Source organism: Aspergillus aculeatus, assembly GCF_001890905.1.
Source record: "Aspergillus aculeatus ATCC 16872 unplaced genomic scaffold ASPACscaffold_1, whole genome shotgun sequence".
NCBI lineage: Eukaryota > Fungi > Ascomycota > Eurotiomycetes > Eurotiales > Aspergillaceae > Aspergillus > Aspergillus aculeatus.
The window spans coordinates 1,077,637-1,096,818 of NW_017962976.1; the positions used below are offsets into that span (position 1 = coordinate 1,077,637).

General features: G+C 55.4%; 5 protein-coding genes across 5 annotated transcripts; 3 read left to right on the plus strand and 2 right to left on the minus strand.

Annotated features, from left to right (window-relative positions):
- Nucleotides 1-7,525: 7,525 nt before the first annotated feature.
- ASPACDRAFT_38160 (uncharacterized protein) lies at nucleotides 7,526-9,311 on the plus strand (the record flags this gene model as incomplete). Its single annotated transcript, XM_020200406.1, has 4 exons — nucleotides 7,526-7,738; nucleotides 7,802-7,848; nucleotides 7,911-7,990; nucleotides 8,059-9,311. 4 exons carry the CDS (start codon nucleotides 7,526-7,528, stop codon nucleotides 9,309-9,311), a joined length of 1,593 nt encoding a protein of 530 aa, XP_020060937.1.
- Nucleotides 9,312-10,673: 1,362 nt separating this feature from the next.
- On the plus strand, nucleotides 10,674-13,334 carry xlnD (beta-xylosidase XylA). Its single transcript, XM_020204148.1, has one exon. The coding sequence runs from the start codon at nucleotides 10,709-10,711 to the stop codon at nucleotides 13,118-13,120; it is 2,412 nt and encodes an 803-aa protein (XP_020060938.1). The 5' UTR covers nucleotides 10,674-10,708; the 3' UTR covers nucleotides 13,121-13,334.
- Nucleotides 13,165-16,477, minus strand: ASPACDRAFT_109349 (putative ATP-dependent RNA helicase DBP6). The gene has a single exon (XM_020195375.1). The coding sequence runs from the start codon at nucleotides 16,229-16,231 to the stop codon at nucleotides 13,610-13,612; it is 2,622 nt and encodes an 873-aa protein (XP_020060939.1). The 5' UTR covers nucleotides 16,232-16,477; the 3' UTR covers nucleotides 13,165-13,609.
- Nucleotides 16,478-16,626: 149 nt separating this feature from the next.
- ASPACDRAFT_20403 (phosphatidylinositol N-acetylglucosaminyltransferase subunit A/GPI3) lies at nucleotides 16,627-18,216 on the plus strand (the record flags this gene model as incomplete). The annotated part of the gene is made up of 4 exons (XM_020198944.1): nucleotides 16,627-16,657; nucleotides 16,714-16,748; nucleotides 16,805-17,193; nucleotides 17,247-18,216. The coding sequence occupies 4 exons, from the start codon at nucleotides 16,627-16,629 to the stop codon at nucleotides 18,214-18,216; spliced, it is 1,425 nt and encodes a 474-aa protein (XP_020060940.1).
- A 252-nt stretch (nucleotides 18,217-18,468) lies between these two features.
- ASPACDRAFT_38164 (uncharacterized protein) lies at nucleotides 18,469-19,155 on the minus strand (the record flags this gene model as incomplete). The annotated part of the gene is made up of 2 exons (XM_020200407.1): nucleotides 18,469-18,993; nucleotides 19,060-19,155. 2 exons carry the CDS (start codon nucleotides 19,153-19,155, stop codon nucleotides 18,469-18,471), a joined length of 621 nt encoding a protein of 206 aa, XP_020060941.1.
- Nucleotides 19,156-19,182: the final 27 nt, after the last annotated feature.

Genomic DNA, 19,182 nt, shown 5'->3' on the forward strand with positions numbered 1-19,182 from the left:
CGATGAAGGGCGATTGAGAGGGTGGAGAGAGAGGGCGGCCGCAGGCACCAACAACTAAACAAGCTACTAACTACTCTCAGCGCTAGTATGAATACTGTAGTAGAGCAAAGTAAACAACAATCCACTACGGAACCGACTTGAAGACCACGCAGCAATCAGCATCCAAGACAACCACCCAAGCAGCCGAGCCGAGCACATCAAGCGACCCAGTGAGCCAGACGCCAAGGCTCAGAGAGGAAACTTAGCTCGTGCGCGGAACCTTTTCTTCATTTTGATCCACTTGTCATCTTAATCTTTCTTAACAACCCGCGGACATCCTCATCAGAAAGTGCCCCCCCCCGCTACGAATAGTAACGGTGTACGTATACTACCGTATACCTCGGCTCCTACATCCGTCTACGTGTGATAATGAATGCTTTACTCTTCACAAGCAATCACTGAGATGTCTTGCTGCTCAAGAAGCTCCGCCACACCGTGGCTGAGCTCACCACGCATTCTTTCTTCCGCCCTCTTTCTCCGTACATGTCCCCATCGCGATACATTGCTAAATATACTTCTTCAAAACATCATCGACTACGTAGTCTAGACTCGATTTAACTCTGTCCAAAGTGACAAGAGCAGTAAGGCCGAGTTTATACTCTACACCAAGAAAAATCTTAACAGCGCAAAACATAAATTCAATGGACGGTCTAAGCCTACCTAAGTCTAGCGGTGCAATGCAGTGCAGTTGCAGCCCTGTCAATCATTATTCCTCCCTCGACCGGACCGGTTCAGAATTCGAATCTCGGTCGAGAGAAACAGAGAGGAAATTCTGAGATCCCAAATGCGTGAGATTCTCGATTTGGTTTGGCGCGAGATGATTTCCGCTAGGTTGGTTTGGGATTAACCTGCGCTTCTGCCAGATGGTGCAGTTCTAAGGATTGAAGTGGAGTAGGGGGAGGGGGGCGATGGGTTTCTTCTCTGGTTGTGTTTGTTTGTTTGTTGCCCGCATAGTATGTATGCTACGGAATATGTAAGTGTTTGTTTTTGGTGGTTGGATTTGTTTTTTTTTTTTTTTTTGCTTCGGCTGGCTTTTGGAGGGTGTTAAAGGAAAACTCGGGATGGGTGGGCTATGTGCGTATACCAGCTCTTTTTTTGAACACATACCACCTCAAATACGGAGTACTCGGATAAGTGTACGTGGTCTGTTTCGGGCGTTGTGCTGGGGGAGGGAGGGGAGGGGGGCCATAATTTAATCAGATGGAGGGGTGTCAACTTTCAAGAGGTCAAAACGGGTCGAGAGAGAATTTGGGGAATCGGGGATTGGTCGGGTGGGGTGAGAGCCCAGGACAGAGGGGTGCGCACTCGCGCACTGCAGTTGTTTACTACAGTAAGTTACCGTACATCATTGTGCCTTCAACGTTTGTCTGGGATGGTCTCGTCTAAGACTTCCTCAGACAGAGGAAAGGGGAAGTGCTATCCGCAGTGCGGCGTCGTCGGGATTTGATATTGCCAGAGCCGGGAGATCTTCCCCGTGGTACTCCGTACAGTATTCCGTACAAACATTCCTTTTCCTTTTTGGTTTCAGTAATGGATGAGACGCTTCAGATTCTCGGCGATCATTCAGCCAGCAGTGCTCCATGGGTTTGCACATGCAAAGCTTAAGTCTACGAGAGTACTCCGTACTTCGTACTTTCTACCCCGAGCTTGATGCCTGAGCCCTTACTTGCAGTGATGCACATACCTCGATGCGCATGATTTACATAGTTTGGGCCCGTGTACCCGTACATGGATCAGATTCGATATATCAACATCTTCCCAAAGCCACAGGCAGCGGCCCTTTCAGCAGCAGTAGCCAGAGATTGTATGGAATGTGCAGCTCACAGTATGCATCTATCCTATTTCAGTGGCAAGCAGGAAGATGAGTCCATTCGGTTTCTCCTGAATATGTTTGGATCTCGATCAGCTGGTGGCTACCTTCTATTCTACGGAGTACTCCGGGCAGGACCTTAGGTACCTCTCAGTACTTGCGGTGTTGGCCAATGACACCGCCACCCGTGATGGAAATGTGGCAAAGGCATCCACCCGCCCACCCGTCCTCATGGCTGTGTCTTCACCGGCCGCTCATCGATCACCTGACTGACCTCCCCGCCGCCACGATAAGGCATAGCAGCGGGGAGGAGACTCTCTCTAATCGCAATCCCCGGGCGCCTCAGTGGCGGCGGGGTTCGATTCCATGTTCTCCAACCTTGCCTGTCCCGAACCAAAGTGGACTGTTGTTATTCAATCAGATTGTTGTTAGCTAAACCTCAGCTCTCACCGAAGTCATTCCAAGAACAGTCCTTGCCACCTCTACGCAGCATACGCTCATACGATGAGAATGGGGTTGATTGGGGAAGTTCATCGATTGCCCCTTCAGGTCACCGACCCAAGGCTCTGGGGCCTGGGGTGCAATGTCAGTTCCCCCTTCCATGATCACCCCAGATGGCATGTATCAAGAATCAGTTTGAAAGGATGAGCGGTCTCGGGTTTGTTTGAGGGGTCGATCTGCAGCGCACGGAATGCAGGCGGGGTAGAGGGCGCGGCTTGCGAGTACTACTGTACTGTATGTACATCGACCGTCTCTGCGTTGTCGGGATGAGGGGGATAAGAAAGTCTTAACCAACAACACAGGCTAACACGATGCCGGTTTCCTAATCATCGACTTGAGGGTGGTTTTGCCGAAGAAATCCCTATGCTGACGGTCTGGTTCTCACAGCTAAACCTATCTCGCTGCCGATGACGCCAGGGTCCCTCCATTACTGTTATCTATGGCGTCAGTCAAGATAAGATCGCATCGCGAACCCCACTCAAGGCACATATCGTCTCACAGCTGTGTACCCATACTTCGGAGGCTCTTCAACCAGCCACATCATTGACTCCAACTCGACAGGCTAATTAGGGGTCTCTCACTTCCATACCAGTGGTACTTGGGTACTTCAATTTCCGATCCCAGTAACAATCGGGAACGCTTGCGTCACATGGCACCCTGTCTCCGAGCCGATCAGATACAATGCAACCTGATTGAACACGGACCAGTTCGAAGTCTAGCCACTCCTCCCCCAAGGCCTCAATAGCCTGGACCGACCGTGTCAAAGATCCAATGGCGCTGACACGTGTGCATCTGCAACCCCGAATGTAATCAGTGCGTCATATGAGGGGTCCAATTTGGTCCAAATCAGGATATGGCACCTTCGCGGCCTATAGACTGAGACAACAACCAGTTGCGGGTGGTTGTCGGGCCCAGAACGAGCTGGGCAGCATCGAGGCTCTATGTCGATATCGAGATGCCTCGACAGGAACCGTACCGACTCGACTCTCATGCCTTTGGGAGGGATCGCTTAGGGCGCTTCCGTGACAGCTGACAGTCGATGCACAATCTGGTGTACCCCGCACCTGCGTCCCTGTGCTACTCACATGCGGACTGCGCTGGAGGGGTACAGCATGCCGCCCAACGCGTACCCTGTACGTGAAATGAATATGCAGCTCATAGTCCCGATGGCGTCTTAGCCCCATGACACGTGTGAACCTGGTGTGAATCATGTCTAGATCCCTGTTGATGCCCTAGGACGACAAAATATCGGAACTGTCTGCTATTGATCTCGAAGCGCTGTATGCGCGAATCGCGTTGCGACCGAGGGCAGAGTAGATCGGAGACTGTACAGTCGGACTCCAGGATGACCCTGCTCACAACCCGACGCCGAGCGCGTCGGAGCTTCTTAGTTGTTGCAACCTCCGGCTCAAATGATCCATTTCTCGTATCGACGCCGCATGGCTGTCACCCACCCGATGCCTGCGATATGACTCGACCAGCCCTTTACAGACCGCCATTCGAGGCTGCGATGTCCCCAAGTAATCAGCACGATCCCGTTTGTCCGGTGATTGTGCATCCTTATGACAAATGCTTGATGCGCATGTTATCCTTCGCGTTGAGGTGTCATCGTCGTTCGCGCAGGCTCATGTCAGATTATCCGCAGAATGTATACAAACTACTAGTGTCACCAATATGTTTCGAGTCGAGATTGTGGCTTACAATCAGTCGAGCTGGCTTGATACAAGCGTAAACACGCGAAAGAGATGTTGCGTCTCTATCAGCAGGACGAGGTCATCACAGTCATCCGGTGCAATCTGTCCTCCCTTCGCGTGTTGTTTGACAGCTCTCGTCTGCATCAGCTACGGGTACGATCACATGTCAGTCTGTCGAAGCATTTGCCAACTGGTCGTTGCATCGGCATTGATGACCAGACAGTGCCATTCTTATGTCTGTCGATCGAGAGGTTTCGCCAACCTCGGATATTATGTTAGGTCACAAGCATCTGCCGCCGCTGTCAAAGGACTCCGTCACGGATGGCCGCACACTGACCATCGGCAAGCGACCGCTGTGTTGTTGGATTAAGGATGTTTGCTTCATCCTGCATGCGATGCATTACACCGCGGTGTGCTCATCATCCGATGAACGTGCAGCAGAAAGCAAACTACATTGCGACTCACGGTTCAACGTCAGTGGATAAGCTACGTTCTCAACCTGAGCAGCCCTTGTCGGTAGTCCCGACCACGGCGGTCCCTTGGAAGGACGAGATATTGTCTATTTGCAGGTCGGAAGGTAGGAGCAATGCCAAATTTTATCGTGTCTTCCGAAGCTGGGATGTTTGCTGCTCTCATCGGACGATTGTCTAGGTTTCAACTACCTGTAGGGGGGCGGTATCAAGATTTTTCGTTGTTTGCGACTAATGCTAAGGTCAACGCCAGTTTTCGTCTTCTAGTCTCAAACTTGGGCCAAGTGCTGCTTCATCGGACGGCCCTACACTTTCACCTACTCGTAGCGACTAAGAAAAGAGTCATTTGCAGTCATTCTCTGTCACGGGTCGTCTGTATTGTCCAGAATCAAACAACAAGCGTTGGTCGCAAGCGCTAACAGTGTAGTCGTTCTTCAAGCAGCTGGCTCTCAGCTGCTCCTAGGTGTGGATAGCACTTGGGTGGGGTGATTCGCTGACCATGTTAGAACTTTCTGCAATTCCCCTACCATTCTAAGAGTCTTGGTGTTCGACGAGCAAAACCACTGCGGTCGCGTGACGCTTTGCTCAGTTGCAAAAAGCCTACGATGAAGGTTGGCGGTATTCGGTTCAGGCGTTAGACATTGGGGAGCGCGACATAATGGCTCATTGGCTCATTCTATGTGATCATGAGCAGCAAACTTGACGCAGGAAGCTATTCATTGTACGAAGTTATACCACAGTTGAGTGACCCTCTTTGAGAGTACGGAGGACTCGTTTCGCACGTTGACCGACTCCATGTGCATTTTTAGATCAATGCTGTCTCGGATACCATAGGCGAGCAAGAAAAATCCTTCCGGGGTGTAGGAAGTATCCCCTAGTTTCACCTCGTTCCGCCTACGTTTAGAGGCGAATCCTTCGCGTCAACAATATTAAATATATATCGACCGAAGGACGATACGAGCTCCTGGTTCCGGATTACTATCCGACAGCCTGTATCCTCCGGGTCGGTCGCTTCCGGACCAGAAGCGTGGACTTAGGACAGTCACAGTTGTCGCAATCGCGACTATCCCAAGTTGAATGAGTAGGATCACTCTGGATGTTCAGGCTGACTCTCGTGCTGTTTCGCTGGCTTCAGGTTCTGCGGGGAGCATATCCGAGAGGTTATTGTGTGTAACTCTCAAGACAGAAATCTGCACGAGACCGGAAGTTCGCGCAACAGACCAAGAATAAGCGAAGCGAGGGTCGATTGGGCCATCTAGTCCAGCGACTAAAGGAATAGTAGCCGCAACGGGCCGGGCATAATCTTCGAAAGAGGATGGAATTTCCGCCTCCGGCTTGAATAACCCTTACACCCCTGCTGCTCTGGCTGGGCTAGTTGGATCTAGCACGGCACCGTTCGAGATGGCGCCGGCTCTACATCAGGCGTGCGCAGTCATCATGTTTGTTTCGGACGAGGACTCGGTCTGCAGAATAAGAGCGACCGACTGACCGACCGACCGACCGGTTGGTTGCTGGACCAAGCATTGCTTTTTGATATCTCACCTGCAGGTTGATCAGCTGCAGGTACAAACCCTGGCAGGCACGAGGCCGATGCTCACTTCAACTGGTTAGACCACCAGGAATGAATGCAGCAATGCGATGAAAATTAACTTTGCAGCTTGTCTCAAATGCATAAAGTGTTTAAGTATTAGTGTGGCCCAATCTCCACCGGGGATTGGTCCTACGAATCCACTTGGTTAGTGTTCTGAATTGTCTTACGCCAGCATCCTTTGTAACTCGTTCTTGGTTTGAGGACGAGTTCCTGGAGTATGGAGAACGGAGATTCGTTGACTGCGGCTGGTGGAGCCGGCAGACGGACAATTGAGAGTTTGAGAGGTTTTTTTTTCTCTTTTGCAGCTTGGTTTGGCTTAGAAATGGAGGGTGCCTTGGCTTGGTGTGGGCAACGGCACGCTCCGTCCGGATTTCCGAAGATTCCGTGACCAATTTGAATGTCTAAATGTCTAACCTGTGGTCCTCAGGGACCGGGGACTGATCTGTGCTTTGGGGAGTTGTATGGGGTCGATTGCTGGCCAGATGAGCTCCGGATATTGCTTCTGATAGTACTTACTATAGACAATGTGTAGTGCCTTTGGTGGAATTGGTGTAATATCGGTTGTCGCTTGGCGTGTTCAGCTGATTAGTGGCTGGTTTTTGGGTGGTTGTTGGCTGTTAGACAGCCTGAGGCTACAGCCATGTGTCAGGTTGATTATCCGACAGAACATCTTTCAGTATCTTCTGGATGATAACGGAGGGAGGGAGGGAGTGTCATAGTTGTGAGTCAATTTATGCATGCAACAAATGCATCTGCGAAGAGTCCGTCAGGTGTGTGTCGCGTGCCTGTCTATTCTAGTAGTTGTTAATTTCATTGTTGTTTATTGAATAACTTAACATGCATGATGACTTAACCTGACTTAACCATTCTCATCCATGGCTCCTCCTCATCTTCTTCCGCTTGCATGCTTTACTCTCTCGAATGAGTCGACTCCTACTCTCCATCTTGTCGATCCCTGCCTTCTGCTTCATTCATTTTCATCCATTGGGGCAAAGTTAATATCCTTTAACTTTGGCCCAAGGATGAACTAACCACACACCAAATGGGGAATCCCATACTGCTCCCTCCTCTCGTTGGCTGTCTCTGCCTCCAGGCTCTCTTCCCCCTTGCCGCTCTCCGGTCGTCGTACGATCGAGATCTCGCGCTCTGGCTCTTCTTCCTCATGGTCCTGCAGCCTGCTGAACTTTTCGGCGGGAGGCGAAGAAGTAATAAACCCTGCATGCATTAGTGGAAGTTGAGAAGATTGAAAAAGCAGTCAAGCAAACCAGTCTCTCTCTGCCCCTGGTCTCTTTTCCCTCTTTCTTGTTTGCTTCTTCTCCTTCTTCTTTTGCAGCTTTTCTCTTTTCTTCTTCCTTTGATCGATCCTCTTTCCAGCCTTACGGATAAGATAAGATCTTCCCATGCTTCGCACCTAAACAGCATGGAGCAGCAGCAACACGAGGCCAAGCAATATGCCGGCGATCCCGCGGCGATTGAGTTGCATTCCCCCTCTGACGGTCGTCGTTCGTCCGTCTCGGCCCCCATCAATGCTTCCGGCCACAAGCAGGAGCTGGATCGGAATTTTGGCTTCATCAATATTTGTGGTCTGGCTTTGACCAGTGGAAATACCTGGATCGCCTTGGGTGGGAGTATTGTATGTGTATCTTGTTGGCCGTGGTGGTGGTGGTAGTCGACAGTGGCTGACTGCTATGTACAGGTCACAGCTATCTATGATGGCGGCCCGCCCGGTGTCATCTATGAGATGTACGTTGGTTCTACTGCATGGCTTCAGGTATAAGGAGCAGAAAGCTGACTGTCGCTTGCAGGATCGCTGCCTCCTTCTTCTACTGGTTCATCGCCGCCTCCCTGGCCGAGCTGGCCTCGTCCATGCCATCCTCCGGTGGAGGTGAGTCCAATCCTACCATGAGAGGACTGATAATCAAAGGACTAATAATTAATTTGTTCGCTCAACAGTCTACCACTGGGCAACCATCACCGCTGGTAGATACGGACGTCCGGTCGGCTTCTTCGCCGGATGGTGGAATTTCCTGGCCTGGATCTTCGGCGCCGCATCCACGACGCAGATTCTAGGCACACAGGTGGTGTCGGCGTACGCGCTCTTCCACCCCGAGTATACCATCCAGCGCTGGCACGTTTTCATCGCGTACCTGATTTGCTCGATCGGCTGCTGCCTGACTGTCGCCTTTGCCAACCGGGCGCTTCCCATGATCGAATCCGTCGGCGGAGCGTTGACGGTAGCCGGCTTCCTGATCACGGTGATCGTGTGCGCGGTGATGCCGTACGTCAACGGCCAACCCTACGCGACCGACGACTTCGTCTGGCGAGACTGGCTCAACGAAGCCGGCTACAGCAGTAACGGCTTCGTGTTTTGCTTGGGAATGTTGAACGGAGCGTTCGCCGTCGGCACGCCGGACGTGATCTCGCACCTGGCGGAAGAGGTCCCGCAACCGGGCAAGAACATCCCCATCGGCATGCTGGCACAGTACGTGATGGGCTTCTTCACAGCGTTTCTCTACCTCATCGTCATCTTTTACGGGATCACGGACCTGGACGCCGTCCTCGACGCCCCCTACCTCTACCCCTTGACCGAGATCTACGTCCAGATCACCGGCTCCCGCGGCGGCTCTCTGGGTCTGATCATCGTCTCGCTTCTGCCCCTGGTGGTGGCCATCATCGGCTGCTACCTCACTTCCAGCCGTGTTCTGTGGACGCTCGCCCGTGACGGCGCCACCCCCTTCAGCGGCTACCTCCGCCGCGTCGACCCGACGCACAAGAACCCCCTCGCCGCCGTGCTCGTCAGCGGCGTCATCCCCCTCGTCCTGGGCTGTATCTACGTCGGCAACTCCACCGCCTTCAGCGCCTTCGTCAGCTCCTTCGTCGTCCTCACCACCATCTCCTACCTCGCGGCCATCCTGCCGCACCTCCTGCGCGGGCGTCAGGGCATCCCCCGCGGGTGGTTCTGGATGTCCGGCCCCGTGGGCTTTATCGTGAACGGTGTCACGTGCGCCTTCATCATCGTGTTCATCGTGATCTTCTGTTTCCCATTCTCGATGCCCGTAGATGCCGAGACGATGAACTACACGTGTCTGATCACGGGCGGGTTCACGATTCTGATTGCAGGCATCTGGGTGGCGAAGAAGGGGGATTACCAGGGTCCCACGGTGGTGGCGATCGAGAGTGAGGCTTTGGCGAAGGATGCTATTTAGTTTGACTTTTAGATGGTAATCGGCAGGAGCAGAGCAATGATGGGATTATATAGTATATATTTTAATTTTCTGATGAGAGGGGGTTTTCTAGATCTAGAGGTAATTCAAAAGTCGTCGATTCTGTACTTCTTCATTCGATTCCTGAGAGTCTTTGTATGATGCTGTTGTTGCTGTCGAGTAGTGAGCTTCAGGCTGCTATATCGTTGATACTACTACTACTACTACTACTACCGGTAGTCCTACCGTAGCTCGGACATTCTCAGCATCGAAGAAGACTAGTCTCATAGCCAAAGTTCCATTGTACTGTACTCAGAGGATCCAATGAGATGTAATCCAAACGATCCAATGTTTCACTTTGTGACTAGCCAGCTGGGACGGATACTTTTTTTCGTGTATCCTGAGCTTGTTTGTTAGTATGTACAATGTTGCACTGCGGCGCTCGATGGCGCTGCTATGCTCGAAGATTTCCCGGGGTTTGTACTCCAGCGTCTGTTGAACTCCCACACTCCCACAGAAATTAGATTCCCTTCGAGAGTGTCATAATGACGAGGAACCGACGGTCTAAGAGATCGAAGAGGTCTTGTAGAGGTCCGACATCGTCAGCACCGCTGGTCTGTAGTAATCGGGTCGGCAGTAGAAATGGTCCATCGGGCCTGCGGCAGCGTCTGTTACGCAAGTTCATCCAAGCACCGCGTTGTGCCAGGTCTGCCTTCCCGTAAGATGTTCTTGGGCTTCAGGCTGAGGTGATTGTTGACCGTGCCAAGGCCATTCTCTCACGATGCTTAGTGGACGTGCATGACCCGAGTCGGAATCCACATCGTCAGTGTCCGTCCGAGAGAAGTCGGGAACCGGGCGCATTGGATTGTCCTGACAGAGACAAAATGATTAGCAATTGATTAGACGTTGTAGACATTAGCCTGTCCAGGGTGCGGGCCTCAACGACTCAAGAATTCGCAAAGATGTTTTTCTGCTCGCAACTGCCGAGAGCACCGGTAGATGTAGTGTCGTGGATGAATTGAGCAAGAAATGGCAAGACGCGAGAAAAGAATCGCACCACATCGGATGATGTCCGACAAGCTCATTTACCCGACTGTGACGCATTTTCGCCTGCACCTTCTCCTCCTCAGCTCCTCTCCGGCTAAAGCAAAATCAAGCAACATGAAGCTAGGGAAGGATTCAGGCTAAAGTGAGGAAGCGAAGATGATCGACACGCCTCTTGCACCAAATCGCCGGTTTCTCCGCAGCCACCCCGCATCTATACTCGACTTGACTCGACTCGACTCCTCAACTCGACTATAAATTCCTTCAGATTTGCCGGCACAATTGAGGTTTCAGTATGACGTTGTCACTCAATTCCCCTAATCCCTCTCACCCTCCGTTCGACCGCAACCACCACCATGGCTGTGGCGGCTCTTGCTCTGCTGGCGCTTTTGCCTCAAGCTCTGGCCCAACATAACAGCAGCTACGTGGATTACAACGTCGAGGCCAACCCGGACTTGTTTCCGCAATGTCTGGACACAATCTCCTTGTCCTTCCCCGACTGCCAGAGCGGTCCTCTGAGCAAGAACCTCGTCTGCGACTCGACCGCCTCGCCCTATGACCGCGCCGCGGCCCTGATCTCCCTCTTCACCCTCGAGGAGCTCATTGCCAACACTGGTAACACCAGCCCCGGTGTCCCTCGTCTGGGTCTACCTCCATACCAGGTCTGGAGTGAGGCCTTGCATGGCCTGGACCGCGGCAATTTCACCGACGAGGGGGCTTACAGCTGGGCGACATCCTTCCCCTCGCCCATTCTCTCCGCTGCTGCCTTCAATCGCACCCTGATCAACCAGATCGCATCCATTATCTCAACTCAGGGGCGCGCCTTCAATAACGCCGGCCGCTACGGTCTCGATGTCTACGCCCCCAACATCAATGCCTTCCGTCATCCCGTCTGGGGGCGCGGACAGGAAACTCCGGGCGAGGATGCGTATACTCTCACAGCCGCCTACGCCTACGAATACATCACGGGTATCCAGGGTGGCGTGGACCCAGAGCATCTGAAGCTCGCAGCGACAGCCAAGCACTTTGCCGGCTATGACATCGAGAACTGGGACAACCACTCCCGGCTGGGGAACGATGTCAACATCACGCAGCAAGACCTGGCCGAGTACTACACGCCGCAGTTCCTCGTGGCCACGCGCGATGCCCGCGTCCACAGCGTCATGTGCTCGTACAACGCCGTCAACGGCGTGCCCAGCTGCTCCAACACCTTCTTCCTGCAGACGCTCCTGCGCGACACCTTCTCCTTCGTTGACCACGGCTACGTCTCCGGCGATTGCGGTGCCGTCTACGGCGTTTTCAACCCCCACGGCTACGCGGCCAACGAGTCCAGCGCCGCCGCCGACTCCATCCTCGCCGGCACCGACATCGACTGCGGCACCTCCTACCAATACCACTTCAACGAGTCCATCACCACCAGGGCGGTCGCCCGCGACGACATCGAGCGCGGCCTCACCCGGCTATACGCCAACCTCGTCCGGCTAGGCTACTTCGAGGGCAACAGCAGCAGCAGCAGCCCGTACCGCAGCCTGAGCTGGTCCGACGTCCAGAAGACAGACGCATGGAACATTTCCTACGAAGCGGCCGTCGAGGGCATCGTCCTCCTGAAGAACGACGGCGCCCTCCCGCTTCCCTCCTCCTCCTCCTCGGGCAAGAATAAATCCATCGCCCTCATCGGCCCCTGGGCCAACGCCACCACCCAGCTCCAGGGCAACTACTACGGCGCGGCGCCATACCTCATCAGCCCGGTCGACGCCTTCACGGCCGCCGGCTACACGGTCCACTACGCCCCCGGCACGGAGATCTCCACGAACTCGACGGCGAACTTCAGCGCCGCGCTCTCCGCCGCGCGCGCCGCCGACACCATCGTATTCTTCGGAGGGATCGACAACACCATCGAGGCGGAAGCCCAAGACCGCAGCTCGATCGCCTGGCCCGGCAACCAACTCGAGCTGATCTCGCAACTGGCCGCGCAGAAATCCGAGTCCCAGCCCCTGGTGGTGTACCAGATGGGCGGCGGGCAGGTCGACTCCTCCGCCCTGAAAGCGAATCCGAAGGTCAACGCCCTCCTCTGGGGCGGCTACCCGGGCCAATCCGGCGGCCTCGCCCTCCGCGACATCCTCACGGGCGCCCGCGCCCCGGCCGGCCGCCTCACCACGACCCAGTACCCCGCCGCCTACGCCGAGAGCTTCTCGGCGCTCGACATGAACCTGCGGCCCAACACCACCACCAACAACCCAGGCCAAACCTACATGTGGTACACCGGCGAACCCGTCTACGAATTCGGCCACGGCCTCTTCTACACCACCTTCAAGGCTGCCCCCGCAGCGGCGAAGAAGTATACCTTCAACATCACAGACCTCACCTCCTCCGCGCACCCGGACACCACCACCGTCGCCCAACGCACCCTCTTCAACTTCACGGCGACCATCACGAACTCTGGGGCCCGGGACTCCGATTACACCGCCCTGGTGTTCGCCAACACCTCGAGTGCGGGCCCGTCCCCGTACCCGAACAAATGGCTCGTCGGGTTCGATAGGCTCGCTGCTGTGGCCAAGGAGGGGGGCACGACGGTGTTGAATGTGCCCGTGGCGGTGGATCGGTTGGCCAGGGTGGATGACAATGGGAATTCCGTGCTGTTTCCGGGGCGGTATGAGGTGGCCTTGAATAATGAGCGCGAGGTCGTGGTTGAGGTGGAGTTGGTGGGGGAGGCGGTGGTGTTGGTGAAGTGGCCGGAGGAGGTGCAGGGGGTGCAGGGGGATGAGTAGATTTTTTCTGGGGGCTGAGGGGAGGGGGGAACAGGGAAGAGGGAAGAGGGAAGGGTGCTTGTATATATCGTAATAGGACGAGTGCGGGAGGGGGAATAGTGTTAGATGAGGTAGCTCAGGTTGGCTTATGTCTACTCTATCCTCGACGAACTGAGTACCACCAAGTGGTTATGCATAGTTATAGTTAATGAACGCATGCAAAAGTTACACATTCGGTATTTTTAGTGCAGCGAAGTAAAGGAGGAATCATTCCGTGTCTCTAAGAGAGAGAGCAAGCAGGCAAGCCAGCAAGAATAACACGCTATATAGACAGCACACACACTCCTCCCCCAACCACTAACTAGTAAAAGATGATAACAACAGAAAAGGAAAACGCCCTCCGTGCAGACTTTTGTCTATAATTCGATAACATACTCCGGGGGAATAACAAGCCCATAACCTCCACTGCCGATCTGCCTCACTGTCCTAAGACTGACGACACAGACAGAACTACCGCGTCTCCTTCCCTCCACTCCGCACCTCCCGCTCCAACACATCCAGCGCCTCCGCATACCGCTTGCGCGCCTCCTTCATCCCCTCCAGACTGACGGCCACCCGGTGCATTTTCTGCGAATCGGCAGCACCGCCGCGCACGATCTTCCCGTCCGCCGCGCCGCCGATCTGCTGCGCGAACCACTTGCCCTCGCGGTGGGCGACGAGCGTGTAGGCCTGCCCCAGCTGGCCGGCGCGCGCCGTGCGGCCCACGCGGTGCACGTAGGTCGTCACGCTGGTCGGCACGTCGTAGTTGACCACGTGCGTCAGGCGGGGCAGGTCGAGGCCGCGCGAGGCGCGGTCCGTCGCGATGATGATCGACAGCTTGCCGCGCCGGTAGGCGGTCAGCGTCTTGCGCGAGGCCGAGGATTTGTTGGATTTGATGATCGTGCCTGTGCGGGAGGCGAGGGTCGGCTCTAGCAGCGCGAGAAGGCGCGCGAGACGCGAGGCCGATTCGGAGGATTTGGTGAAGATGAGGACGGTCGGGGTGTTTGTTTGTGTGTTGGAGGGGCGCGGGCGGGTGGGTTTGGTTGGGGAGGTGGAGCTGTCGCTGTCGCTGTCGCTGTCGCTGTCGCTGTCGCTGTCGCTGCCGGAGGAGGATTCGCTGTCCGAAGAACTCGAAGAGTCAGACTCGCTGTCGGAGGTGTCGTCTGAATCGGAGTCCGAGCCTGAACTGGATGTGTCCGAGTCGGAGTCGGAGTCCGAATCCGAGTCGTCCGAGCTGGACTCGTCGGAGGAGGTTTCGTCGGAGGAGGTATCTTCGTCGGAGGACTCGTCCGAAGTGTCCGAATCGGGGGCCTTGGCCGGTTGCTTGGTGCCGTTGATCCGGATGTGGGAGAGGAGGAGACGCAGCAGGTAGAGTGGCTTCAGGGACCCGTCGCCCACCGAGATCGAGTGCTCCTTCAAGGTCGGCGGCAGGGTGAACTGCTCGTCGGCGCCGGCGATCACGCCACTCTCGTCGTCGCCGGCGACGGCGGTCTCGGTGGAACCCACAATGACGAGCTTGGGGTTGGCGAGTCGGAGAGAATTCAACTTCGTTACGTCTCTGGTCATGGTCGCACTCAGAACCACCTTCCTGGGCTCTCTGCTGTGGATCGGGAGGCCCAGCTCCGACAGGAAAGTCCCGCTAAAGCCAAACGCCTCGGGGGATCGGCGCGCATCCAGCGAATTCATGACCACGTCAACCCATTCTTGGAAGCTCTCGTTGAGCAGCCGATCAGCCTCGTCGATCACGAGCCACTCCAAGTGTTTCAGCGTAAAGCCTTTGGTGTAGCGGATGTGGTCGACAAGTCGACCCGGGGTACAGATGAGGATGTCAACGTTCGGTTCCGAACGGTGCACGTACCCCGGTAGAGCCTCGCTCGAATCCACCGCATCGGAGATATAGTCCTGCAAGTTGAAGTTGGTCCAGTCGTCCCCGGTCATTTTCACATTCTGGCGGCGCTGGAACGTCGCGGGCCCGTACACCTGGTCGATGCGCATCAACGAGCGCTGCTCGTCCTTGATGGCTACGTTACCCACGGCCGATCCCACCCGCAGGCCGGAGCCAGCAGCACACAGCTCACACGCCTCGCGGGCCTGCTTCACTAGTTCTCGGGTTGGCACGACAATGAGACCCCGCAGCCGAGGGGCAGGAATCTGCTCAAGCGCGGTGACGAGCGGTAGAACGTAAGATAGGGTCTTTCCGGAACCCGTGGCTGCAGAGACACAGACATCGCCGGCGTGGTTCTTGGGACCCTGAAGTAGCAGAGGAATGACTGCCGACTGCACAGCAAACGCTTCCTTGTAGCCATTATCCTCCAACACCCGCAGCAGGTTCGCATTAATTCCCAATTCAGAGAACTTCGTCTTCTCGCTCGCCGAGGTCCGCAGGGGATTGGCCAACCAGGCCGGAAGCGACGAGTATGTAGGCTTCTCAAACACCTCAGGAACTTGCTCAGGCTGTGGTAGAGGTTCCAAGCCTTGCGCTACAACTGGTTCAGCCGTCAACAGTCCTGGAGAGTCGTCCTCAACCGTATCCTTCTTGCGTGCTTTTTCCAGCTCTCTCGCCTTCATAGACTTTTCGAACTTCGACCTGATACCCGCAAACTTGTCCTTCTGTTTCGCATCGCCGTCATCGGCCTGAGTAGATTCTGAAGCTCGGGCAGACTTCTTTGAGTCCTTGGCGCTCTTCTCTTCAACATCGTCTAGATTCGCAGGTTCCTCAGCCGATTCAATAGCAGTTCCTGATGTCCGTCGCTTCGAGTGCTTCGATTTCTTCTTGTCTTTAGCGTCCTTGCTTGGAGTAGGCGCTTCGCTGCGGATCGACGAGACAGCACTCTCTTTCGGGGTCGATACTTCCGGAACAGCACCGTCGGCCGCCCCCGTGGATCGCTTTCTCTTCTTGCGGACGTCGGAGGACGGGGTGGAGTCGGCTGCAGCACCCGGATCTTTCTTGGATTTCTTGGTCGGCGTGGGTGTCGAGGTAGCGACGGTGGAGCCATCGAGGTCTCTCTTCCTCTTCTGAGACTTCTTCGTGCTCGACGGGGTTCCTGAGCTCATGTGGGAGGTATCCTGACGCGCGGAGCGGTCGCCGGCCATGATCGCGAGGTCAAAAGGGGTCCTGGGCGGACGTTCAAAGAGGGGTGGCTTGGGAAAATGCGGCGATCTTGCCTGTTGTTGCGAGTCTTTCTTTTTTCCAGCGGGGAATCTTTGAGGCGGCAGAACGGTATACCGCCTCCATCGCCGCCCGCGCGTGGCCCTTTCGGGATGGCCTCATTCGACCTCCTTTCTCCTCCTGTCGCTCACACAACCTCCCTTTTTTGTGGATTGGACGTGGGGACTGAGTGTGATATGGACGGCGGGTGAGCGGATTGGATTGACAACTGCGCAGAGTCTCTCGAAGTCAGCTCAGGGCCAGCCGCAGCCATGCCTTACAACATTGCGTGAGTCCCGTCGCATGTGAGTCTCGGAGCGAGTCTAATGGTCTGCACAGTATGGTCAGTGACTTCTTCTTCCCCCAACCAGGTAGGCACACTGCCCTCGAACTGTCCGGTCATATACTGAAATGCTGAGATTTATAGGTGGGGTGGAAAGTCACATCTACCAGCTCTCGACCGTAAGCGACTATACTTCATCCCTACCCTCCATGATGGTCTACTCACCAGCCAACAGAAGCTCATCGATCGCGGACATAAAGTCATCATCATCACACATGCGTACAAAGGGCGGACCGGGGTGCGATACTTGACAAACGGGCTCAAGGTTTACCATGTCCCATTCTTTGTGATCCACCGGGAGTCGACCATGCCGACGGTCTTCTCTTTCTTTCCGATCTTCCGCAACATTGTCATCCGCGAGCAGATCCAGATCGTGCATGGTCATGCGAGCTTGAGTAGCTTCTGTCATGAGGCCATTCTTCATGCACGCACCATGGGTCTGCGGACAGTGTTCACCGACCATTCGCTGTTTGGCTTTGCGGATGCGGCATCCATCTTGACCAACAAATTGCTCAAGTTCATCCTGAGTGACGTTGACCACGTCATTTGTGTCAGTCATACTTGGTGAGTACTTAATCGCAGTGACTCCCAGAAGGGCCCGACTGACCTGCGCGCAGTAAAGAGAACACAGTCCTTCGAGCCTCCCTGGACCCGCTGATGGTGTCTGTGATCCCGAACGCGGTGGTGGCTGAGAACTTCCGACCGGCAGAACCGCGGTCGATGAAGCCCATCGGCCCTAATGACACTATCACGATCGTTGTCATCTCCCGTCTCTTCTACAACAAGGGCACCGATCTGCTCATCGCAGCTATCCCGAGAATCCTCGCGTCGCACCCGAATGTACGGTTCATCATTGCGGGGTCTGGCCCCAAGGCGATCGATCTGGAGCAGATGTTGGAGCGCAACGTGTTACAGGACAAGGTTGAAATGCTGGGACCGGTCCGGCATGAGGAGGTTCGAGACGTCATGGTCCGTGGCCACATCTACCTCCATCCTAGCTTGACCGAGGCCTTTGGTACGGTCATAGTCGAGGCCGCCAGCTGTGGACTGTACGTGGTGTGCACACGAGTGGGTGGCATCCCCGAGGTGCTGCCTCAGCATATGACGACATTCTCAAAGCCTGAGGAGGACGATATCGTTCTAGCAACAGGAAAGGCCATCGCTGCCTTGCGGTCGAACAAGGTGCGGACGGATCGTTTCCATGATCAAGTTAAGATGATGTATTCCTGGACCGACGTAGCCCAGCGTACCGAGCGAGTCTACCAGGGGATCTCCGGGGATATCAGCCCGGAGGAGTTCTACGGTTACTACCCGGGCGAGGGTCTGGAGGCTAGCGGCGACCGTGTGCGCAGCTTTGCACTGATCGACCGGCTGAAACGATACTATGGATGCGGTGTGTGGGCAGGCAAGCTCTTCTGTCTGTGCGTGGTGATCGACTTTCTTCTCTACGCCTTCTTGGAGATGTGGTTCCCGCGGGCGAACATCGACATTGCACGCAGCTGGCCGAAGAAAATACACCAACGGAACGACAACCACTCACTAGGGAATGAGCAGAAAACCGATCGCGACCACCTACATGCAAACTGACCAAGATCCCTACCCTTTTTCACAATACCCATTTATGATTCACCATTGGCGATCTACATTTTAACAACAGTGTATAGACACCCTTCAGATACCCTTCATGACAAGCATCATTGATTCTTCTCATCATATTAATCATACATGAACATTCGTGGGAAACCTTCTCGCTCGAAAAAAAAACAGGTTCCTTTTGTGTCCATAAGAGATTCACCAGGGTCCAGCCCCGACATTCTTTGAAGTTTTTTGAAGGAATACTCAGTGCTTGTGAGTGTTGTCCCGCTTGGTGCCGGGCTCATACTTCCACTCGGCAGCCGCGGTGGTAGCGGGCTCGGGCTGGCGGTCCTCGGCCGCGAGAGCACCCTTGTCGCCGCGCGAGCCGGCGAGGTGGGCCTCGTCGCGGTCGAGCGCCCGCTGGCCGGGGATGTCACGCTCGAGTTTGCTGTCGGCGTAGGCGCCAACCTGCTCGAGACCGGCGGTCTGGCGCTTGCGGCCGGGCTGGCCGTCGTGGCGCAGCTCGGCGCTGGACTGACCGGAGCCCGGGTGGCCTAGGCCGGTGTGCACGTCCCGTGAGGTGGCGCCCATCAGGGTGTCCGCGGCGGAGGTCTTGACGGGCTCCTTGCCGTGGCTCCGCTCGACGTTGGGGTTCAGGGCCTGGCTGCCGACCTCGCTGGTGGTGTTGGCGCTGTAGGAGTTGGAGGCGGGCGCCGTGCCAGCCGGGTATGTCTCGGCGCGGAACTCCGGGGCGAAGTCGGCGGGCGCGACCTTGCGGCCGGGCTGGTGCTGCACTGTTGGTCAGCTTGCTTGTCCTCAAGTCAGGTGAGGTGAGGACACAAAAGGGAAACATACCCCTCCTTCCTCGAGTGGGCCGGTAGGCTTAACGGAGGGCTTGAACTCGCCCTGCTGGGGGTTGGCAACGGAATCGGGGTTGCTGAAGTGGCTCATGTTGGATGGTGTGTTGGTATAGACTTG

Excerpts from the sequence above, each read along its gene's own strand:
- ASPACDRAFT_109349 (XM_020195375.1), bottom strand. The coding sequence starts at position 16,231 with ATGGCCGGCGACCGCTCCGCGCGTCAGGATACCTCCCACATGAGCTCA.
- xlnD (XM_020204148.1), top strand. The coding sequence starts at position 10,709 with ATGGCTGTGGCGGCTCTTGCTCTGCTGGCGCTTTTGCCTCAAGCTCTG.